Source organism: Rana temporaria, chromosome 12 (genome assembly GCF_905171775.1).
Source record: "Rana temporaria chromosome 12, aRanTem1.1, whole genome shotgun sequence".
NCBI lineage: Eukaryota > Metazoa > Chordata > Amphibia > Anura > Ranidae > Rana > Rana temporaria.
Window position 1 is genome coordinate 48,438,487 of NC_053500.1, and position 26,477 is coordinate 48,464,963.

Below are 26,477 nucleotides of genomic sequence, written 5' to 3' on the forward strand. Positions count from 1 at the left end.
AGAAGAACAACAACCATAGATAACAGGAAAATGCAGTAACAGATAGTTAACACAAAGAACATTATGATAGAGTATCTGTGTATAGTGACATCTAGTGGTCATACTCCAAATACACAGGGAAATAAACCAAGCAATGTATAACATAGCATGAAACAATGTTCAGTCTCCAACAGCATCAAGTTCCCCATCAGTGTCCCCCAGCATCAAGTTCCCCAGCAGTGTGCCCAGCATCAAGTTCCCCATCAGAGTGTCCCAGCATCAAGTTCCCCATCAGAGTGTCCCCAGCATCAAGTTCCCCATCAGAGTGTCCCAGCATCAAGTTCCCCATCAGAGTGTCCCCAGCATCAATGCCTCCATCTGTGTCCCCAGCATCAAGCCTTCTCTCCTCCTCTGCAGCACAGACGGCGGCTTCCCATTCCCCTTGTGACGGATCTCGGATACCCCAGGTGGGCACATCTGCCAGACCTGTGTCTCCTGTCCTCCAAATGCACCCGCAGCCTGCAGATTCACCATTACCAGCCCTTAACCCCTCAAACACGAGACAAGCCACACAGGTGTTGAGGGTTAAACATGCAGAGCATCAACTCTTTATTAAGTACCAAACATACACTTTTAAACACAGTTAGGGACACTCCCCTTAGCCTTGTCATAGAGGGGAGGGGGTAGGGGACAAGGAAGAACCAATGGGAACTCAACACTTGTACATTGAAACAGAAACTACAGTTGAAACATAAAGGGATTATGATAAGCAAGCAGCCCCTCCTTACACATCCCCTGCTGAGAGATGTCTCCAGTCCAAACCATTGTCTACATGCCATGACCCAACACAATTAAACACAGCAACAAGAGGGGGGAGGGGGAGAAGGGATGTAGCATTACATTACATTACATGATCCCAATGCCATTCCTAGTCTCTCAGTCTCTTCTACGCCAAAGTCTGTGGGCAAGAGGCCAGCCCACAGTACCTTCCAAAACACACAGTGACAGTGGGTTCTGTCACACTCCTGCTCTCCTCTTCGGAATCACAGGTGGCGACTTTCCATCCCCCTGCTCTCCTCCACAGGCATCATGGGTGGTGGCTTCCCCAGGGCCGCCATCAGGGGGGTACAGGCAGTACACCTGTAAGGGGCCCAGATGGCAACCCCCCCCTTTTTTTTCTTTTTTTTTAATTAGAGGGCCCAGAGGTCCCCAGGGCCCCAGATGGCAACCCCTCTTTTAAAAAAAAAAAAATATATATATATATATATAAAATGTTTTATTTATTTTTTTGTTTCTATTAAAGGGTCCAGAGGTCCCCAGGGCCCCGGATGGTTATATTTTTTTTCTTTCTTTTTTCCTTTTATTAAAGGGCCCAGAGATCCCCAGGGCCCCGGATGGCTAACCCCCTTTTTTTATACATATATATTTTTATTTCTTTCTTTTTGTAAGGGACCCCTGCTTCTCAATTCAGGCCCCCCCCCCGCTTCTCAATTAGCGGCGGCACCCCGGGAGGAGAATCAGTGTGTCAATAGCGAATATTGATTAACTATTGTCACACAACTGGGTGGGATCAGGGCACAATGCTCTGTGCCCTGAGTCAACCCTTTGTTGAAGCCTATTAGAGCCTCAGGCTCTAATCACATGCTTAAAGGGGAGGTTCACCCTAAAAACCACTTTCTCTAATTACACTGGCCCCCCACATTACAATACGATTATGCCTGTTATGTTTTTTTGGATGCTGTACATACCTTCGTACAGCTATTCACCCGTGGCTTCAGGGTTGCAAGTGCCGCGGGAGTGGGCGTTCCTCACATGCTGGTGATTGACGTTTTTACAAAAAAACAGCTCTCCCCGTCGCGTAACCCGCGTCACGATTGGCGAAAGGAGCCGAACGGCGATGCGCAGGCGCAGTATAGCGCCGACTCGCCGTTCGGCTCCTTTCGCCAGTCGTGACGCAGCTTACGCGACGGGGGGGGGGGTTTTGTCAAAACGTCAATCACCAGCATGTGAGGAACGCCCACTCCCGCGGGACTCGCAACCCCGAAGCCATGGGTGAATAGCTGTACGAAGGTATGTACAGCATCAAAAAAAACATAACAGGCATAATCGTATTGTAATGTGGGGGGCCAGTGTAATTAGAGAAAGTGTTTTTTAGGGTGAACCTCCCCTTTAAAAAAAAAACCTGATTGGAATCCATGTTTCCGGCACCGTGCATGTAGATTAGGGGACCGAACACATGGATGGGGGGTGGCGCCCCTGCTTCCCTAATGGATGGGCCACCACTGCTTCACTCCAATGTTATGTTTGCATCCATCTGTCAGTTTTTCCAGACAGATCCAGACTGAACTACAATGTATGTTTATGAGAACGTAGATGTATTTCATTTTTTTTCTGGACCTAGATGGACTTGGAGATAAAATGAATGGACTGAAAAAACTGATATATAGACTTGATCGAAAGTCCATGTAAAAGGAAATCTATTGGTTTGCATCCTTTCCGTTTTTGCGCAAATGCATATATTGCCCCGTACGTCACTAGATTTTGGGTGGTTATACCAGGATGGTACCTTCAGCCCGGAAGTAATGTCATGTCATCAGTTCCCGATTTATTCTAGCCGAATGCCGAGCAAAGCCCATCTAGGCTTTGCTCGGCATTCCGCTGGAGCAGTGGTTCTCAACCTGGGGGTGGGAACCCCCTCGGGGGTCGAATGTTGATTTGCCAGGGGTCACAGAGTTCTGGGCTGGTCCTGAAGCCCGTATCGCTCTCCCAGTTTTTTTGCGGCCACCCAGCATGGGCTATCCCTGGAGCCTGTGGCCCGCCCAGCTGGGCAGTTCCTGGAGCCTGCAGCTGCCTCTTCGCAGGCGCCCATTCAGTTCGTGGCATGGCTAGGGAGCAGAGACTAGAGGTCAGCTGACTGGTGAGGAATGGGAAGTGGGAGGGACTGGAGGAGACCCTATCTCCTGATTTCGGCATAGGTGTCACTGCTACGAAACACCACAAAATCGGAGACACAGTGAAGCCAGAGACACAGTGCGTAACACTACCTGTGATTATAGTTGCCATTAAAAGGCCTCCGGTAGCGCTAAATGTCCCTGGGTTGGGGGCGCAAATTACTTGTCTTGCCTTGGGTTCTGACAACCCACGCTACGAAAATAATTTTAATGTTAGGGGTCCCCACAACTTGGGAAATTTAATCAAGGGGCCATGGCACTAGAAGGTTGAGAACCACTGCGCTAGAGTAACCCGGAAGCGATGACATGACACCACTTCTGATTTACCCAGATGTAAACGGTATAAGAAAAAAAAAAATCAACCACCGTTCCCCTCCAAAAACAATTATATGCCAAATTCGGTGGAGGAACGTCCCCTTTTGAGTAAAGTTTCGCTTTAACGTTTAATTTTAAAATGAATGGACTTTACCCAACGAAAACCACATATACTGTTATAATTAGTAGATTTGAGAAAAATATTCTATTCCTTTGAATTTCCCTGTCACTGCAGTTGAAAACGAATGTTGATTTGACCCCAATAATGATTAGAAAAATTAAATAAACATTCCTACAATATTTTTATAACGAAAAATGTCATAAGATTTTCTACTTGTACGTACTGAGCTTTACATGTACAGTAGATGGATCCTGATTCACAAGGAGCAACAACTGTCATCGATTGACCCTGAATGATCGTTTCCCCCCCCCCATCAAAATGAATTGAAACCATCACTATCCATCATTGCTCAGCTGTACTATTTTCATCTTGCTCAATCAATGACTAGTTTGATCACTTTGTTAAACTGGATATCAATCATTCAGATGTATTGCACCCAGGGATGTAGTTACAAATCACGGGGGTCCAGTACAGCCTACCTGACAGCCCCCCCCCCCTTCCTTTTCCGAATTCCAAAAATGTAAATGTTGTAAAATTATTTTTCCAAATTTTTACAATTTAAAAAAATATTTTTTTACTATTTATCTTTAACATGGAGGATGAATGAACAGGAGACAGAGACTTCCCCCGTTTATAAACTGAAGAATAGTAAACACAGTTTACTATGCTCAGTTGTCATCTGCTGGATGGGAAAAAACACAGGGCCGGATTCAGAAAGAATCGCGTATCTTTCTGCGGGCGTAGCGCATCTCATCTCATATGCGCTACGCCGCCGTAACTAAGTCAGGCGAGTACCGTATTCAGAAACGTCCTTAGTTATGGTGGCGTAGCGTATATGGGCCGGCGTAAGCCCGCCTAATTCAAACTAGGCTGGTAGTGGGCGTGTTGTATTTAAATGATTCGTGACCCCACGTAAATGACGTGCTTTACGAACGGCGCATGCGCGCGCATGCGCGCGCATGCTCAGTATCACGTTAAATTTTCTCCCTAAGATACGTTGGCTCAATGTTTAGGCGACGTGAACGTAACCTACGCCCATCCCCATTCACGGACGACTTACGCAAACGACGTAAAATACGACGCTGTTCCGACGTTTCCGACGTCCATACCTAACATGACTTACCCCTGCTTTATGAGGGGTAAAGTTACGCTAGACCGACGCCTTACGTAAACGGCGTATATAGATGCGCCGGACGGAACTACGTTTGTGAATCGGCGTATCTAGGTCATTTGCATATTCGACGCGGAAATCAACGGAAGCGCCACCTAGCGGCCAGCGTACATATGGACCCCAAGATACGACGGCGTAGGAGACTTACGCCGCTCGTATCTTGGCAACCGTGAGGCGTATCTGATTCTTTGAATCAGGCGCCAAGATACGACGGCACACACTCAGACTTACGACGGCGTATATGGAGATACGCCGTCGTAAGTTGTATCTGAATCCGGCCCACAGACATCATTCTGTAATTGTAATTGTCCTCCCATCCTGTCGTACCAATCCCCCTGCTGTCTGGGCCCCTCTGTGTGCCCAGGCCCCCTACAGGAGGCCAAGTGCAGTGTTGCCAACCTACCATATTGAAATTTACTGACACCCAAAATGTACTGGCACCGCCAAGTTTTTACTGGCATTTCCAAAAGTTACAAAATTACAGTTTTAAGTGCAAATTTCAGTAAAAAAAGTTCAATAAAAAAAAACACACAAGTTCAATAGCCAATTAGCAATGTTATTAACCACTTGCCTACTGGGCACTTCTACCCCATTCCTTACCCGGTCAATTTTCAGCTTTCAGCGCTGTCACTGAATGACAATTGCGCGGTCATGCAACTCTGTACCCAACTGAAATTTGTATAATTTTTTTCACACAAATAGAGCTTTTGTTTTTTTAACGACCACCAGCCAACCGCCATCATTGTAAGTCCGTTCGCGCATGCGCAGTTGCGGACTCGATGTCCGCCGATGGCCCGCAATCGCCTAATACAGAGGCAGAATGGGGATCTGCCTTTGTAAACAAGGTGGATCCCCATTCTGACAGATGACATGACAGAGATCTATAGCCAGATTCAGAGAGACGGGCACATCTTCAGTTCGGCGTAGCGCATCCCATTTGCACTACGCCAGCGTAACATAGTGAGGCAAGGCCAGTATTCACAAAGCACTTGCTCCCTATGTTACGTTGGCGTAGCGCAAATGGCCCGGCGTAACCCCGCCTAATTCAAATTAGGCAGGTAGTGGGCGTGCTACATGTAAAGTAACCGTGACCCCATGTAAATGAGGGCCGTTGGTACGGCGCATGCGCGCGCATGCTCAGAATCACGTCGCAAATACTCAATGCTTTCGACGTGAACATATTCTACGCCCAGCCCCATTCACGTACACTTACGCAAACAACGTAAAATACGACGGCTGTTCCGTCGTCCATACCTTGCATGGGCTGCGCCATCTTTTTGGTGGTTTATCCTTACGTCGGCATATGTCTTACGTAAACGGTGCAGCTTACTGCAAAGGGCGTACGTACGTTCGTGAATCGGCGTATCTTGCTCATTTACATATTCAACGCGTAAATCCATGTACACGCCCCTAGCGGCCAGCGTAAATTTGCACATAAGATACGACGGCGTAGGAGACTTACGTCGGTCCTATATTAGCAACAGTGAGGCGTATCTTATTTTAAGAATGCGCGCAAAGATACGACGGCGCTCATTCGGACTTACGATGGTATATGTACTGATACGCCGTCGTAAGTCTCTCTGAATCTGGCTACTACTGTTCCCAGTCATCAGGAACAGTGATCGCTGTCATGTTCCAGTGAGAACCCCCCCCACAGTTGGAAACAGGCTGAGGGAGCACAGTTAACCCCTTGATTGTCCTTGTCCTAGTGTTAACCCCTTCCCTGCCAGTGTCATTTTTACATTGATCAGTGCATTTTTATAGCACTGTTCATTGCAATAATGTCACTTGTACCCAAAAACTGTCATTTGAGGTCAGATTTGTCCGCCGCAATGTCGCAGTCCTGCAAAAAAAATCGCAGAATGCCGCCATAACCAGGGCCGTCTTTACCACAGGGCAAATGGGGGAAGCTGCCCAGGGCCCTGTCACTGTTGGGGGCCCAAAGCAACCCCCTTTAAAAAAAAATATATTTTTTTTTTTATTTTTTTTTAGGGGTCCGGAGGTCCCCAGGGGCCCAGATGGCAACCCCTCTTTTTTTATTTATTTTTAAATAAAAAAAAAATATTTTTTAATATATTTTTATTTTATTTTTTATTAAGGGGACAATTTTTTTTTTAGAGTTTTTTTATAAAAGGGACACTTTTTTTAGGGGTCCCCAGGGGCCCGGAGGCCCCCAGGGCCCCAGATGGCAACCCCCCTTTTTTTATTTATTTTTAAATAAAAAAAAAATATTTTTTATATATATATTTTTTTTATTTTTTATTAAAGGGCACATTTTTTTTTTTAGAGGTCTGGGGGTCCCCAGGGGCCCGTAGTTCCCCAGAGCCCTGGATGACAACCCCCCTTTTTTTTATAAAAAAAAACTTTTTTTTATAAAAAAAAATATTTTTTTATAAAAAAAATATTTTTTTATAAAAAAAATATTTTTTTATAAAAAAAATATTTTTTTATAAAAAAAATATTTTTTTTATATATTTCTTTATTTCTTTTATTTTTTATATACTGATAGGTGGCACTGCTAGGCACTAATAGGTAACACAGGTAACTGCTAGGCACTAATAGGTAACACTGATGGACACTGATATGAGGTCCTGATAGGTGGCACTGATGGACACTGATAGGTGGCACTGATGGACACTAATAGGTGGCACTGATGGACACTGATTGGTGAACTAATGGACACTGATAGATACACTGATGGACACTGATAGGTGGCACTGATGGACACTGATAGGTGGCACTGATAGGTAACACTGATGGACACTGATAGGTGGCAGTGATGGACACTGATGGGTAACACTAATGGACACTGATAGGTGACACTGATGGACACTGATGGGCACTGATGGACACTGATAGGTGGCACTGATGGACACTGATAGGTAACACTGATGGACACTGATCGTTGGCACTGATGGGCACTGATAGGTGGCACTGATGGACCCTAATAGGTGGCACTGATAGGTAACATTGGTGGACACTGATATGTGGCACTGATGGACACTGATAGGTGACACTGATAGATGGCACTGATGGACACTAATAAGTACACTGATGGGCACTGATAGGTGGCACTGATAGGTAACACTGATGGACACTGATAGGTGGCACTGACAGATACTGGTAGGTGGCACTGATGGACACTGATAGGTAACACTGATCGTTGGCACTGATGGGCACTGATAGGTGGCACTGATGGGCACTGATAGGTGGCACTGATGGACCCAATAGGTGGCACTGATGGACCCCAATAGGTGGCACTGATAGGTAACATTGGTGGACACTGATATGTGGCACTGATGGACACTGATAGGTGACACTGATAGGTGGCACTAATGGACACTGATAGGTACACTGATGGGCACTAAAAGGTGGCACTGATAGGTAACACTGAGGGACACTGATAGGTAGAACTGATAAGTAGCACTGATGGACACTGATAGGTGGCACTGACAGACACTGATAGGTGGCACTGATGGACACTGATAGGTAACACTGATGTACACTGATTGTTGACACTGATAGGTGGCACTGATGGACCCTAATAGGTGGCACTGATAGGTAACATTGGTGGACACTGATATGTGGCACTGATGGACACTGATAGGTGACACTGATGGACACTGATAGGTACACTGATGGGCACACTGATGGGCACTGATAGGTGGCACGGATAGGTAACACTGATGGACACTGATAGGTGGCACTCATAGGTAGCACTGATGGACACTGATAGGTGGCACTGACAGACACTGATAGGTAGCACTGATGGGCACTGATAGATGGCACTTATGGGCACTAATAGGTGTCACTGATGGGCACTGGTAGGTGGCACTGATGGTGACAGATTGGCAGCACTGGTGGGCACTGTTGGGATCACTGGCCCAGCGGTACCCCCTATGGGCAGTCCTGATTGCACCACTGTAATCCTATTTGATTGCTTGAAGATTAAATTGCTTAGACGGAATCGTGCAATTATGCGACGATACCATAAAGCTTGCGTATCTTGAATGCATGTTTTTTTTTTTATTTGCTGCGTTTTCGCACTGCATGTGAGACAAATGCACCAAAGAAGCGCGTTTTGGAGCGCCGATAACAATGAATGGCACAGCGAACACGCCGCACGTTTTTTGTGTGTTCACAGATGTGAATGGAGCCACAAGTATGAGTAAAGAAATAATATACAAATAATAAAATCTGTGCTGCCATGATGTGAGCCGGTAATTGTAGTGCAGAGAACGGTGAGGACGCTTCTATTTCTCAGACATGACTCAGATGGTACCAGCGAGCCTAGAGATGCTCTGACACTGACCACGCCTCCCCTGGCCCCTGATTGGCCAGGACGCATCCTAATAATGACTTCATTCAGCCCCCTCCTGTCACCTCTCTGTGAATGAAGCTCCAGCCAGAGATTTGTGTGCATGCAGCCAGCCGGAGAGAAGGAGCTGCAATTCCCCGGATCGGTGATCAGGACCATGATGGACCCCCTCAGTCTCTGAATGCACCATCTACAAGGGGGAGCGCGGTGCTGAGGAGGGACACTTGTGGGTGATTGGGGGGCTTTGTTTTCTCCTATCGGGGACCCGTTCCGGCTGCCAAGACGCCTCGTGCAGTGCTCCGAGTGAAAAATGGGGCGTCCAAGCTCCCGAAGCCCCCCTCTGACCCCGGGGGAGCCCCGGGCATGTTTATGGAGAGGTCACAGAGCCGGCTTAGCCTGTCTGCATCGTTCGAGGCTCTGGCTATCTATTTTCCCTGCATGAACTCTTTCGATGAAGACGACGGGGGTAAGGACTCACATGCCATTTTGATTTTCTGTGCTTTTTATTGAGAATACACCCCCCTAGAGGTGATGGTATGGTCCAGGTATGCTGCGGGCTGGACCATACCATTGCAGCAGCAGGTGGGGCGACCAGTTGATCCCACATGGTCCATAAAATGAAATGATGGGGTGGCCAAAGATTTATAAACACCTTGGCTGTTGGTTGAGAGATTAAGAAGATCAATGCACTGGTTTCTCCATTGCTGAGGAGTCTTGGCTGCTGTGGACAAGATATGAGAGCCAATAACTGGTGCATTTAATTACTCACCATCACCAAGCATGCCATTGCGACTACCCAATCATGGTCAGATCAGTAGATGATTTACTAAGAACCTCAATCCTGAATTTCAGAAATGTTAAGGTGTGATCAGGGGTGGACTGACAACTCATGGGGGCCCCCGGGCAATAGAAGATTATGGGGCCCCCGGGCTTACAGATGGCCACCACGCCAGGAGGCAGTGCATAAGCAGGACAGCTAAAATCTCAGGGTTTTCACATCAAAAGCATGTTGGTTTTGGACATATCAGGGACAGATGTAAAGAAAACACAGATTTTTACATACTGTCCCTGGTTTTATTGAGCCTGGCAACCCTGATGGGACCCCCTAGTGGCATGGGGCCCTCGGGCAGTGCCCGAGAGTCCCAATGGTCAGTCCGCCCCTGGGTGTGATCATCTCCTAATACCATTTTTTTTTTTATCGATTAGATTAGTAGATAATTGACTAAGAACCTCAATCCTGAATATCAGAATCTTTAGGGTGTGATCATCTCTGAATATCCATGTTTTTATCTAATAGATTAGGAGTTTGACCAAGAACCTCAACCACGAATATCAGAAATGTTAAGGTGTGATTATCTCTTAATGCTATTTTTTTTAAACTGAATAGATTGGTAGATAATTGACGAAGAACCTCAACCCTGAGTATCAGAATCTTTAAGGTGTGATCATCTCTGAATATCCATTTTTCCTAATATAATAAAATAGTAGGCGATTGACTAAGAACCCCAACCCTGAGTATCAGAAACTTTAAGGTGTGATCATCTCTGAATATCCATTTTTTAATTTAATAGATTAGTAGTTGATTGACCAAGAACACCAATCCTGAATATCAGAAACTTTAAGGTGTTATCTCTGAATATCCATTTTTCTTAATATAATAAATTAGTAGGCGATTGACTAAGAACCCCAATCCTCAGTATCAGAAACTTTAAGGTGTCATCTCTTAATATCATCTTTCAAAATTGACTTGGACCTCCATCCTGGAACTTTAATGTATGGTCACCAGACTTTCTATATTATTTATCTTCTATTTAATGCATAGAAGACAAAATATGTATCTTAATAAAGGTTAAAAAGAGCAAAGCTTTGGTTTCTCTGATTAAAGCAATGCTGTGGACAAGATATATGAACCATTAATTGGTGTTATTAATTACTCACCAAATCATGGTCAGATTAGTAGACGATTGACTAGGACTTCAAATTCTGAAAACTTTAATGTGTGATCATTTCCTAACAACACTTGATTTTTATATATATATATATATATATATATATATATATATATATATATATATATATAATTTTATCTTTCTTGTAATGAATGTACAGAAGCCAAAAACATATGGTCATAAAGGTTAAGAAGATCAATTCATTGGTTTCTTGCTCACCAAGCATGTCATTGAGACTACCCAATCATGGTCAGATCAGTAAATGATTAACTAAGGCCTGAATATCAGAAACTTTAAGGTGTGATTTATCTCTTAATATATTTTTTTTATCTAATCGATTAGTAGATAATTGACTATGACCTTAACATCTTTAATGGGGTTTGTAAAGGTTCGTTTTTTTATTTTCTAAATAAGCTAGTGCATTGTTGGTTCACTTACCTTTTCCTTCCATTTCCCTTCTAAGGGCCAGATTCAGAAAGGATTTATGACGGCGTATCTCCAGATACGCCGTCGTAAGTCCGAATGTGAGGCGTCGTATCTCGGCGCCTGATTCAAAGAATCAGATACGCCAGAATTTGTCTAAGATACGACTGACGTAAGTCTCTTACGCCGGCGTATCTTAGGTGCATATTTCTGCTGGCCGCTAGGGGCGCTTCTGTATATTTCCGCATCGAATATGCAAATGAGCTAGATCCGCCGATTCACGAACGTACTTGCGCCCGGCGTATTAAAATAAGCTGTTTTCGTAAGGCGTACGACCGGCGTAACTTTACCCCTCATAAAGCAGGGGTAAGTCATGTTAAGGTATGGACGTCGGAACAGCGTCGTATTTTATGTCGTTTGCGTAAGTCGTACGTGAATGGGGATGGGCGTAGGTTACGTTCACGTCGACTAAGCATTGAGCCGGCGTAAGTTAGGGAGAAAATTTGACGTGATACTGAGCATGTGCGCGCATGCACCGTTCGTTAGGCTCATAATTTACGCGGGGTCACGATTCATTTCCATACAACACGCCCCCTACCAGCCTACTTTGAATTACGCGGGCTTACGCCGACCCATTTACACTACGCCGCCGTAACTTAGGGAGCAAGTTCTTTGTGAATACGGTACTCGCCTCTCTAAGTTATGGCGGCTTTGCGTATGAGATACGCTACGCCCGCCTAAACTTAAGCCATTCTTTCGGAATCTTGCCCTAAATGTTTTTTGTCTTTGTTTTCTTTGTCTGAATTTCTCACTTCCTGTTCCTCCTCAGTAAGCTGTTCTGGCTGACTAACCCCCAGCCAGGTCATGGGGGCAAGCTTACTGAGGAGAAACAGGAAGTGAGAAATTCAGACAAAGAAAACATTTTTTTAGAAGGGAAATCGAAGGAAAATGTAAGTGAACCAACCATGCACTAGCTTAAAGGAACCTATTTAGAAAATAAAAAACTAACCTTTTACACATGGTTAATTCCTAACACCTGATTTTTGTATTATTTATCTTGATAAAGTACAAGATCAATGCATTGGTTTCTCCAATTAATTATCCAATCATGGTCAGATTAGTAGACGATTGACCAGGACTTCATTCATGAATATCAAACTATGTGTGATCATTTACAAACGCCAGATTTTTTTTTGTGTATCTTTCTTCTAAAGAATGTATAGAAGCCAAAAAACATATCTTCATACAGGTTAGGGAGATCAATGCATTTGTTTGTTCAATTGAAGCAATGCTGTGGACGAGATATGTGAGCCATTAACTGGTGCAATTAATTACCCAATCGTGGTCTGATTAGTAGACGATTGACTAGGACTTCAATCCTGAATATAAAAAAAACTTTATTTAAAATATTTTTTTTTATATTTATCTTTCTTCTAATTAATGCATAGAAGCCATAAAACATATCTTCAAGAGGTTAAGAAGACCAATGCTTTAGTTTATTCAATTGGATGGATGCTGTGGACAAGATATGTGAGCTGTTAACAGGTGCAATTAATTACTCGCCAAGCTTGTCATCGAGACTACCCAATCACGGTCAGAGTAGTCGATGATTGACTAGGAACTTCCATCCTGAATAGCAAAAACTTTAATGCCGCGTACACACGATCGGTCAAACCGATGAGAACGGTCTGATGGACCGTTTTCATCGGACCAAACCGATCGTGTGTGGGCCCCATCGGTTATTTATCCATAGGTTAAAAAAAAACAATCTTGTTTTACATTTAACCGATGGATACCTAACCGATAGAACAAAACCGATCGTTAGTAGGCACAACCATCGGTTAAAAATCCACGCATGCTCAGAATCAAGTCGATGCATGCTTGGAAGCATTGAACTTCGTTTTTTTCATCACGTCGTTGTGTTTTACGTCACCGCGTTTTGACACGATAGTTTTTTTAACCGATGGTGTGTAGGCGTGACGGACCATCAGTCAGCTTCATCGGTTAACCGATGAAAACGGTCCATCAGACCGTTCTCATAGGATTGACCGATCGTGTGTACGTGGCATAAGGTGTGATCATCTCTTAATACCATTTTTTACATCTAATAGATGCACAGGTGTCAAACTGGCGGCCCTCCAGCTGTTGCGAAACTACAAGTCCCATGAGGCATTGCAAGGCTGACAGTTACAAGCATGACTTCCTCTGGCAGAGACACAATGGGATTTGTAGTTCCGCAACAGCTAGAGGGTTGCCAGTTTGACATCTCTGGATTAGTGGATAATTGACCAGGACCTCAATTCTCGAACTTTAATGCATGGTCATTTCTTAAAGCGGAGCTCCACCCTAAAGTGGAACTCCCACTGATCGGAACCCTCCCCCCTCCCGTGTCACATTGGAAAGACAGGTATTTGCACCCACTTCCGGCCACAGTCTGCAGGCAGGACATCACCGGCTCCCAGAGCACAGCGGGAGCTAGTCAGCAGGCGCAGCGCGTCTCGCGCATGCGCCGTAGGGAACCGGGCAGTGAAGCCGGAGCGCTTCACTTCCTGGTTCCCTCACCGAGGATGGCGGTGGGGGCAGCAGAGTGATGAGCGATCGCTCGTCCTCTGCTGCGGACGGTGCTGGACTCCAGGACAGGTAAATGTGCCGATATTAAAAGTCAGCAGCTGCAGTATTTGTAGCTACTGACTTTTAATATTTTTTTTTTCAGCGGACATCCGCTTTAACACCAGATTTTTTATATATTATTTATCTTCTATTTAACGTGTGAACATCCCCTGACATCAGATTATTCTTTTTTTATATACGGTATTTATCTTCCGTTTAATACATAACTATGCATTTTAATATATGTATATATGTACGTACGTATGTGTGTGTGTATGTATATGTATATATAGATATATAGATGCTGATGACAATATATGTGAGCCCTTAATTGGTACAGCTAATTACTCATCAGCCACATTTATGGTCAGATTAGTAGATGATTGACAACATTTTCTAACACGAATTTTTATATACAAGGTTTACAATCGTATATTTGATCTTTCTTCTATTTAATGTATAGAAGACATTTCTTCTATATCTTCATGATTGAGAAGATCAATGCAATTGGTTTTCTCTGTTTAAATGGATAATGAGTTTCCGGTGCACTGTGAACCCCTAACTAATTACTCACCAAGGATGTCCTCATGACTACCAAATCACGGTCAGATTGCGCGATGATTGACTAGGAGCTCAGTCCTGAATATCAGAAACTTTAATGCATAATTATTTCTTAACATCAGATTTTTTTTTTTTGTATTTCTATATTATATCTTTCTTCTACTCAATGCAAACGAGTCCTCATTGTGTCTCATACACGAGCAGCAGTAGGTAGATGTAACAAAGAACCGATTTTATGGGCTGTGCTATTTGATATACAGTAGGTCTAAAGTTCTTAATAATGCTATCTGTCTTCCTATCACTAGCATTCATTTTTTCCATCTATATGCAGGATAACGAGATTTTACATTCAGCATTTCAGTAGAACAATAGATGTATAGATGGGTGGCTAGCAGAGGTATTAGAACAGCAACGGACCTTTTGTGCAAACAGGTTATGTGGCTGTCAGGCTCTGATTTTGTGTTGTGGTTATCAGATTATTAATAAATGGAATTATTTTATTACCTCCCTGCCTCTTGTCGCACGTGGCCATTTAAAATGAATATCTAATGCCTTGTATTTTATATATTTCTATGTTGTATTTTAAATGGTGATCTTTCAACCTCACAATGGCTAATTTTTACTGGTGCAGCCTTATCAATGATGATTAGTGATGATACCTATTATTATGCAGAGGCCTTTGTTGTGCTCAGTACTGTTCATATTCATATTATAATTGGGTATAGCACAAATATTTTCCCACAATAGTTTTATTTTCCTGATGTATTATAACCTGGTTGAAAAAACAAATGTAAAATAAAAATGTAAAAATGATCTATTTATTTAGCTATCTATCAATCTATTTTTTTTTATTTATCTCTTTATTTATCTATTTATTTTTATTATTTATTTATTTGATAAAATGTATATATTTATGTATCTATTTTTATTTATTTATCTATCTATTTTTTTTATTTTTTTATTTATTTATATATTTTCTCTATCTCTATCTCTATCTCTATCTCTATCTCTATCTCTATATATCTCTATCTATCTCTATCTCTATATATCTCTATCTCTATATATCTCTATCTCTATCTCTCTCTCTCTCTCTCTCTCTCTCTCTCTCTCTCTCTCTCTCTCTCTCTCTCTCATACATATCTCTCTTATTTCTCTCTCTCTCTCTCTCTCTCTCTCTCTCTCTCTCTCTCTCTCTCTCTTTCTCTATATATATATATATATATATATATATATATATCTATATAGCTCTCTCTCTCTATATATATATATATATATATATAGCGCTCTCTCTCTCTCTCTCTCTCTCTCTCTAGCTCTCTCTCTCTCTATCTATCTCTCTCTCTCTCTCTCTCTCTCTCTCTCTCTCTCTCTCTCTCTCTCGATATATATATATATGTGTATCTCTATATATCTATCTCTATTTATTTATATATCTCTATCTCTATTTATTTATATATCTCTATCTCTATCTCTATTTATTTATATATCTCTATCTCTATCTATTTATTTATATATCTATCTCTATCTCTATCTCTTTATTTATATATCTATCTCTATCTATTTATATATCTATCTCTATCTCTATCTATTTATTTATTTAGATCTCTATCTCTATATCTCTATCTCTATCTATTTATTTATATCTCTATCTCTATCTCTATCTCTATCTATTTAATTATATCTCTATCTCTATCTATTTATTTATATCTCTATCTCTATCTCTATCTATTTATTTATATATCTATCTCTATTTATTTATATATCTCTATCTCTATCTATTTATTTATATCTCTATCTCTATCTATCTATTTATTTATATATATATCTATCTCTATCTCTATCTATTTATTTATTTATATCTCTATCTCTATATCTCTATCTCTATCTATTTATTTATATATCTATCTCTATCTCTATCTCTATCTATTTATTTATTTATATATCTATCTCTATCTCTATCTCTATCTATTTATTTATTTATATCTCTATCTCTATCTCTTTATTTATATATCTATCTCTATCTATTTATATATCTATCTCTATCTCTATCTATTTATTTATTTATATCTCTATCTCTATATCTCTATCTCTATCTATTTATTTATATCTCTATCTCTATCTCTATCTCTATCTATTTAATTATATCTCAATCTCTATCTATTTATTTATATCTCTATCTCTATCTCTATCTATTTATTTATATATCTATCTCTATTTATTTATATATCTCTATCTCTATCTATTTATTTATATCTCTATCTCTATCTCTATCTATCTATTTATTTATATATATATCTATCTCTATCTCTATCTATTTATTTATTTATATCTCTATCTCTATCTCTATATCTCTATCTCTATCTATTTATTTATATATCTATCTCTATCTCTATCTATTTATTTATATATCTATCTCTATCTCTATCTCTATCTATTTATTTATATATCTATCTCCATCTCTATCTATATATCTATTTATTTATATATCTATTTATTTATATTCATGGCTGTCACATGTGTACCTACAGCTGCTACACAAAAAGGAAAATCGCAGTTTTGTAGGTCTACTGAGAAAATTTCAGAAATCCCCATTAATTTAGTGCATGCTGCTGTTGCCATGTAATCAACGGAAGACAACCGACAGTTTTAGGTCTTTTCAATAAGTGAACCGCTAACCACATTCTTTTCTTCGGCGACACTTTCCTTTACCTTACCCTCATGCTGGATTTTTGGAGAAATTGCTCATACCTACATCCCTATGGCAATAATATTGTTCTAAAGCCTGTATGCTCACCATGCTTATAATAAATTACTAGCTTTAAAATAAATGGTTCCAGTGCTTTGCTCCAGGTTGTAGCTATTTTTTAATTTACATAGTTAGTCGGGTTGAAAAAAGACACAGGTCCATCTAGTTCAACCATAAAAAAAAAAAAAAAAAAAGAAACGCTCATACCTACATGCCTATAGTAATAATATTGTTCTAAAGTCTGTATGCTCACCATGCTTATAATAAATTACTAGCTTTAAAATAAATGTTTCCAGTGCTTTGCTTCAGGTTGTAAAAATTTACATAGTTACATAGTGAATCAGGTTGAAAAAAGACACAAGTCCATCTAGTTTAACCATAAAAGAAACTTAAAAAATACATAAAAAAACATAAAATAAAAAATCATACAATCCCATTGCTATATGAAGTACACATTTCCCTTGTCTACCCTAATCAGTGAATAGAATTACAAATAATAAGCTGTGTAGCGTTTACTTTTCAAAATTATTACGGGAACTAACAAAAAATGCCTATTGGCACACAAGTAAACAACTTTTTTTTTTTTTTAGAAACATATTTTTTAAAATAATAATTAAAATTAATTTTCTATCTATCTATCTATCTATCTATCTATCTATCTATCTATCTATCTATCTATCTATCTATCTATCTATCTCTCTCTCTCTCTCTCTCTCTCTCTCTCTCTCTCTCTCTCTCTCTATATCTCTCTCTCTCTCTATATCTCTCTCTCTCTCTATATCTCTCTCTCTCTCTCTCTCTCTCTCTCTCTCTCTCTCTCTCTATATCTCTCTCTCTCTCTATATCTCTCTCTCTATATCTCTCTCTCTATCTCTCTCTCTATCTATCTATCTATCTATCTATCTATCTATCTATCTATCTATCTATCTATCTATCTATCTATCTCTCTATCTCTCTATCTATCTCTCTATCTATTCCCAGTCTTAGTCCATAGGGTTCAACATTAAGTTGGGCCCACGGTTTGCAGCTTCAACTCTTCTGGGAAGGCTGTCCACAAGGTTTAGGAGTGTGTCTATGGGAATGTTTCACCAGTCTTCCAGAAGCACATTTGTGAGGTCAGGCACTGATGTGGACAAGAAGGCCTGGCTCACAGTTTCCACTCTAATTCATCCCAAATGTGTTCTGTTGAGGTCAGTCCAGTTCCTCCACCCCAAACTCACTCATCCATGTCTTTATGGACCTTGCTTTGTGCACTGGTGCAAATCATTTGGTGGAATGGGGATTACGGTGTGGGGTTACCTTTCATGGGTTGGGCTTGGCCCCTTAGTTCAGGGAAGGGAACTCTTAAGGCGTCAGCATACCAAGACAATTTGGACAATTTCATGCTCCCAACTTTGTGGGAACAGTTTGGGGGATGGACCCTTCCTGTTCCAACATGACTGAGCACCAGTGCACAAAGCAAGGTCCATAAAGACATAGATGAATGATTTTGGGGTGGAGGAACTGGACTGGCATGCACAGAGTCCTGACCTCAACCCGATAGAATACCTTTGGGATGAATTGGAGCAGAGACTGCAAGCCAGGCCTTCTCATCCACATGACGGTTCAACTTTAGTTTCTGTTGGTTACAGCTTCATATGAGTATTTCTATGTCCATCAATGGATACTGCTCTTAGATTTGTGAACATATTTGCAATATCTATAGAACAAATAATCGGATGAAAATTTGCATAAAGTTACAAGTTAAAACGCTTGAAGCAAGATTTTGTCTTTTTTAAACAAAAAAAGCTGATACATTTTAAGTCTTCGATATGCAGATGTCTGTTTCCTAAATGTTATTTCTTGTCTGATTGAAATAATTATGGGTTGAAAATGAATGCAATTTTACAGATGCTCCAGAAGATGTGTAGATTTGTTGATTGATGAACCATTTTATCAAATTCAAAAATGCAAACAAATTCTTGCATATTTAGCTCACTTGATTTACTTGAAGTAGAAATGAAAAACTAATGTATATTGCAATATGATTTTATGATAAAGGCACAGACTTTTTTAAGACCTTTGGACATTGTGTGGGCAGAGAAAGATACAATAACTTTAAAGCTGATTGAGAAGTAGCAAGTGTGACAGGAAGTCAGGTAAATCTGTGGGTGTTGTCACAGACGGGAGATACATTTCTGCCTTGTTTGGACAATACACCAATTATTATCGGGTGTCAGCTGCAGTAGCAGCCAGAAAGGTTTAAAGACGTAAAACCTCAGCTGTTCAGAATGAGGCAATTAAGGCCTCTATAAGTAATCCAGAGGATTACTACTGATTGCTGCATCCTGAGGCTTTCTGAGTGAAGGAGAGCAGTGAACAGAAATACTTCTGAAGAGGTGAGGTGCTGTTGATTTTTCTGTGTAATAAAAATCAAAAATAGACTATTGTTTTCTGCTGTAGGATCAGCAGTGTCTACCCAGCAGTAGGCTGTGCTAGACTCCATAGATAGGTTCCTGTGTGGTAAAGGTAGACGCCCCAAGTGGCCAGGGTTTATTTTATGTTTGATTTTGTTTATGCTGTTTCGATGCTTGCACTTGATTCCAGCAAGATGGAAGAATAAACCAAAATCTTTGTTTTCAACAGTCTTCGACTGCCTTTCTGTATAGTTCCGTGTGTAGTGAACCCATCCAGAGGGTCACACACCCCCACTACTGAGCTAACCCCTTACACAAGGTATGAAACAAACCTGTACTGAAAATAGCTGCCCGTCCCCATTTTCCATATTTTCTTTTAACCACTTCAGCCCCGGAGGAGTTGGCTGCCCAATGACCGGGCCATTTTTTGCGATTCGGGACTGTGTCGCTTTAACTGACAATTGCGCGGTCGTGCAACGTGGCACCCAAACAAAATTAACATCCCTTTTTCCCCCCACAAATAGAGCTTTCTTTTGGTGGTATTTGATCATCTGCGGTTTTTTATTTTTTGCGCTATAAACAAAAAAAGAGCTTTAATTTTGGAAAAAAGCAATATTTTTTTACTTTTTGCTATAATAAATATCTCCAAAAAAACATTTTTTTTTTCCTCAGTTTAGGCAGATACGTATTCTTCTACATATTTTTGGTAAAAAAATCACAATAAGCGTTTATTGATTGGTTTGCGCAAGAATTAGAGTCTTAGAATCTTTTGCATAAAATGAGAATCACGATTCTCTCAAAAATGTATTTATTTAAAGTTATTTTCAACACAAAACGGAGCTTATGTGCTTAAATACAGTGGGCCAGATTCACACGAAATTACGGCGCCCCGACGTGTTTTTTGAACGGCGACGTGCGTAACGTACTTTCGTATTCCCGGACGTCTTACGCAAAAAAAAAAAAAATTTGAAATTCGACGTGGGAACGACGACCATACTTTAACATGGCTGGTCTAAATCTAAGCCATGAAATGGCAGGCTTAAGATTGCGATGGGAAAAACCGACTAGCGACGACGTAAGAGAATGCGACGAACGCGCGTATCTTCGTGGATCGACGGAAAAAGCTAATTGGCATACCCAACGCGGAAAACGACGCGAACTCCACCCAGCTGGCGCCGAAGTATTGCACCTACGATCCAAAGGCGTACAAAGCCGTACCCCTGTCGGATCGAAGCCAGAAGCCGTCGTATCTTGGTTTGAGGATTCAAACTAAAGATACGACGCGGCAAATTTGAAAGTACGCCGGTGTATCAGTAGATACGCCGGCGTACTTCTTCTGTGAATCTGGCCCAGTATATGTAAATCTGATGGACTGTTTAGATGTTAAAATTTAAAAGATGCAGCAAACCTGCTGACCTTGCATGCTTGCTAATGTGAAAGAACCGCTCTGATTTTCACATTTAACCAAAAGTGAAAACCAGAGGTGTTCTGTCACATTAGCAAGCATGTTAAGTTTGCTGCTGCTTTTAAAATTTAACATGTAAACAGTCCGTCAGATTTACATATACTGTATTTAAGCACATAAGCTCCGTTTTGTGGTGAAAATAACTGTGAAATCTAAAACTCTGTTGGGTGTAACAAGATTATATATATATATATATATATATATATATATATATATATATATATATATATATATATATATATATATATATATATACACACACATATACACCCTTTTCAGACGTGCGGACCGTATGTCCGCTTTTTCATCCATCTGTTTGCGGGGACCGCTCTGTCAGCTGCCGGCTCAGTGGGGATATACGGAGCGATCCCTGCTGAGTTTACGGACGCACGGAGGCGGATCATTACTGATCCGCCCCGTGTGAAAGGGCCCTAACGATTAATCGTGCAGCTCTACCCCAAATGTAACTAATTGAACTTGTTTGGCTGCAGTCTTTTCACCAGTGGTGTGATATTTGAGGCCATATTTCATGCATATTAGGGCTATCAGCCATCTGGCTTGCAATTCTTTTATGTGCTGCATGAGAAAATGTGTTAAGCCTCTTACACACGATCGGATATCCGACAGACCAAACCGTAGAATTTGGTCTTTAGGGCGTGGGCGGTGAACTTGTTCTGCATACACATGACCCAACATTTTTAGCCAACATTCACCAAACCACATGTTTTTTCAGCTCTTTACCGCCACCCTTTGGGCAATTTCTGCTATTGTGTGATGTTTAGCACTGGTTCCGAGCATTCGTGTTTGTACTTTGCATTTTAGTTGGCTGGAGTTGTGTACACACAATCGGATAATCGGACGTAACAGATTTATTGCCAGACAGTTGTTGTCGTTCATTCCGCCAACAATTGTCTGATGGAGCATACACACGGTCGGATTATCCGACGCAATTTGTCCATCAGACAATTATTGTTGTAAAATTGGATTGTGTGTACGAGTCTTATGAGCTATTAACTTGTATTGGGGTGGCATTGCAAATGAAATATCAAACGGTAGTTATTGGGCCCAAAGGAATGTTTTGGTCTTGCTTAGCTGGCAGGCCGAGCTTGGTAACCGCAAGTGTAATTTGAAGCGCTTCTTAATAAGCAAATATTATTCCGGAACTATCTATTTTTAGTAGGGGTGCAACGGATCAAAAAACTCACGGTTCGGATCGTTCCTCGGATCAGGAGTCACGGATCGGATCATTTTTCGGATCGGCAAATAAAAAATAAAAAAATTCTCCCCCACTGTAATATACACATCTCCCCCCCCCCCCACTGTAATATACACATCTCCCCCCCCCACTGTAATATACACATCTCCCCCCCACACCAACTATAGTACCCCCTCGGTGCAAACACCCTTCCCCTCTCGGGGCAAGAGACCCCCCCTCCTCTCGGGGCAAGAGACACCCCCCTCCTCTAGGGGCAAGAGACCCCCCCTCCTCCTCTAGGGGCAAGAGACCCCCCCTCCTCCTCTAGGGGCAAGAGACCCCCCCCTCCTCTAGGGGCAAGAGACCCCCCCTCCTCTAGGGGCAAGAGACCCCCCCCCTCCTCTAGGGGCAAGAGACCCCCCCTCGAGCAGTACAGACACTCTCAGCGTGTGCTTCTTCCCCACGAGTGCAGGCTCCTCCTCTGTGGGTGTAAACAGAGGAGGGCCGCCGCCGGGTGTACCAAGATGGCCGCGGCTCCGGAGCTAGGCCGAAGCCGCGGCCTTTCCTAATGTTATTCCTGCGGCTCCAGAGCTAGGCTGAAGCCGCGGCCTTTCCTAGCGTTATGGCCGCGGCTCCGGAGGTAGGCCGAAGCCGCGGCCATAACGTTAGGAAAGACCGCGGCTTCGGCCTAGCTCCGGAGCCGCGGACATAACATTAGGAAAGGCTGCGGCTTTGGCCTAGCTCCGGAGCCGCGGGAATCCGCGGATCACAGTGTGTTCCGATCCGAAGGGGGTGACCCGTTCGGATCACGGATCAACTGTGATCCGTTGCACCCCTACTTTTTAGTGGTGTGGAATTGCCAGTCTAATGCCTTCAAATGGACTACAGCTTTGTAATTTTCTCTTCCTTTAGGAAGGTTAGCGGTGCAGAAACTGCAGGAGCATGCTTGGCTAAGTATTTTAACTCATCCTGCCGAGGTAAAAATGTACAGTGGAACCTCAGATTGCGAGTAACGCGGTTAATGAGCGTTTTGCAATACGAGCACTGTATTTAAAAAAATCCTAACTCCGGTTTGAGAGTATTGTCTTGAGCAGGATTTAAGCCAAAGTGGTGTGCTGTACTCGTTCTGAGCCATTCAGAAATGCTTGGAAATACTCAGTTTCCGAGGTCAGCCGAGCTGTCCTCGGCCTTTCCGTGTGTTTCTGAGGCTCTCCGGTGCCCCCCCACTTCAGGCCATATGCGGTATTGCATGCCATTGAAGTCAATGCGGAATAAATTATTTCCATAGACTCCAATGGGGAAACTTGCTTTGATATGCGAGTTCTTTGGACTACGAGCATTCTCCTAGAACGGAATATTCTCGTAATCCGAGGTTCCACTGTATTGTTCTATTTCATCTAGTAGTGGCTAACTGTGCATTGCCTTCTGATCCGTTGATGGCCGTTTCCTCTCTGTGCATTCAGTAGGGTTGCTACTATGTTTGGCATGAAGTCAGGATTTGGCGTATGCAGTTGTAGGGGGAAAGAACCCCAAACAAGTTCCCAACACTTGTGTCATAGCTAGCTTTTCCTCTGTGCATCCAGGCAGGTCTCGTAACTTGAGTGGCTAGCACTAAGATGACCCATTCCTGGTCTTCTCCACTCTGCTGTAGGTGGTTCCTCCGGCACTCTGTTCCAGCTCAGAAGATACAATGAGCTGAAAAAGCTAGTTTTTTTTTATTAATTTGTGGCTGTTTAGTGAATAATTATATTGTGGCGGTCAGTTGCTGAATGTCTACGCTCCATGCCAGCTCGGCCATGCTCCCACGTAAAGATTTTACACAACTAATAAAAGGCACAAAATACACGATCGTTTCTCTTAAACCAGCTATTGTGTACCCTTATTGGTTCGGTAGCATAGCAAACAAAATCATACATGCTAGGGGGAGTACAACTGGGGCGATCTGTAGTGGAGAAGGATCTGGGGGTCTTGGTAGATCATAAGCTCAATAATAACATGCAATGCCAAGCTGCGGTTTCCAAAGCGAGCAAAGTCCTTTCTTGTATTAAGAGAGGTATGGACTCCAGAGAGATATAATTTTGCCCCTGTACAAATCATTAGTAAGACCTCATCTGGAATATGCAGTTCAGTTTTGGGCCCCAGTTCTCAAAAAGGATATCGGAGAACTGGAGAAAGTGCAGAGAAGGGCAACCAAACTGATAAGAGGCATGGAGGAGCTCAGCTATGAGGAAAGATTAGAAGAACTAAATCTATTCACTCTTGAGAAGAGGAGAATAAGGGGGGATGTGATCAACATGTACAAATATATAAGAGGTCCATACAGTGAACTTGGTGTTGAGTTATTCACTTTACGGTCAACACTGAGGACAAGGGGGCACTCTTTACGTCTAGAGGAAAAGAGATTTCACCTCCAAATACGGAAAGGTTTTTTCACAGTAAGAGCTGTGAAAATGTGGAACAGACTCCCTCCAGAGGTGGTTCGGGCCAGCTCAGTAGATTGCTTCAAGAAAGGCCTGGATATTTTCCTAAATGTACATAAAATAACTGAGTACTAAGATTTATAGGTAAAGTTGATCCAGGGTAAATCCGATTGCCTCTCGGGGGATCAGGAAGGAATTTTTTCCCCTGCTGTAGCAAATTGGATCATGCTCTGCTGGGGTTTTTTGCCTTCCTCTGGATCAACTGTGGGTATGGAGTTGGGTGTATAGGATTGTACTGTGTTTTTTATTTTGTTTTTTTTTGTTTTTTGTGGTGAACTGGATGGACTTGTGTCTTTTTTTTTAACCTGACTAACTATGTAACAAATTATATATAGTAACTAATTATAGATTATTGGCCTGACAAAAAAAAAAATACATATCACCAGTGGGAGCTGGAAATCCTCAGGGGTCCTGGCCTTGATTATTATAACCTCCCTGTCTTGATTATTATAACCTCGGCAGACTGTACTCCGTCACTAATTATTGGACTGCTACTTCAGATTTTAATTAGTAATAATATATGATGCTGAAATAAATAGCTGGCATGTATAAAACCTTAAGATGTCGCAATTGGTTTAAATTAAAGCATTGCATTCTGGGTATTAAAGTAATATAATAAAACATCAATGTGTTCTAGGTATTAATGAGAGAAAATGAGTTTGCTGACTTCTTTTTAATTAAAAACATACTCCAACAAAGTCTGAAGACCGCAATCTGATTATATCTCTAGGTGACTAAGTGAAAACGAAATGTCAGATTTTAAAATGCAGAAAGGTATGTCAGTTTAACGCTAACTAGTGACAGGTTCTCTTTAGAGCATATCACTTTACTGCATATCTTAAAGTGAACTCAAATGTAACACCTTCCCGCCTGGTCTATAGTAAAATGACTGCCGGAAGGGAGCACTATTGTTCTGGGAGGACATCATGCCTTCTGGGAGGACGTCATATGGCCACGCAGCGACACAATCTGTCACCGGCCCTGTTCACTGGATCAATCACAACAGATCATATGACAGTTGTAAACAATAATTGACTTTCTTTCATGCCATTCGTTATATACAAATATGTTGCTAGCTGTGATTGGTCACAGTGATCACATGGTACAGACAGGGCCAATCACAGCCCAAGTGTATCATGTGATTAGATCTGGCCAATTACAGCTGAAATGCTAGCTTATAGCCATGAAATGTACTGCTAAAATTATTCATAATGTATTTAAAAAAAAAAATCCTGATCACTTCCCCAGAGTAGTACAATGTTACTATGGTAACACTGTATTGCACGAGTAACAATAATAACAAATGTAATAAAAAATAACTAGAAAAAAATTATTAATGTGGTGTTTTTTTTTTTTCTTTTACATACTGTCACCAGTCATTTATCCCTGTTCACTGCCCTGCCAGTTATATGATAACACTGTACAGGGGATCCCCGACTTACGAACGCGTTGGGGACTTTCCTGTTGTTTGTAAACCGGAAATGTTCGTAAGTCGGGCCGAGCATGCGCAGAACGGCAGTGTCCCGCAGCGTCCCGTTCATAAGTAAGAGTTGTTCGGAAGTCGGGCGTTCGGAAGTCAGGGACCCCCTGTACTGCACTGGTGACAGTATGTCAAAAACATTTTTTTTTCTTCATTTTCCAAATAATTGTGACAAAGTACAGCTTCAAAGAACTCGCCATGCCTCTTACTAAATACCTTGGACTGATATGGGTTATTTTCACCAAGGAAATGTAGCAGAATACATTTTGACCTTAATTTATGAAGAAAGAGTATAACAGAAATGAAGAAAAACACTT

The 26,477-nt window shown here is 41.7% G+C and overlaps 1 protein-coding gene across 1 annotated transcript in view; it reads left to right on the forward strand.

Annotated features, from left to right (window-relative positions):
• Positions 1-8,937: 8,937 nt before the first annotated feature.
• Positions 8,938-26,477, forward strand: part of RIMS4 (regulating synaptic membrane exocytosis 4) — a 329,479-nt gene continuing 311,939 nt past the window's right edge. The window contains exon 1 of the mRNA XM_040329745.1: positions 8,938-9,321. Within this exon, the coding sequence (XP_040185679.1) occupies positions 9,219-9,321 (103 nt within the window). The 5' untranslated portion in view covers positions 8,938-9,218. The remainder of the gene's footprint in view (positions 9,322-26,477) is intronic.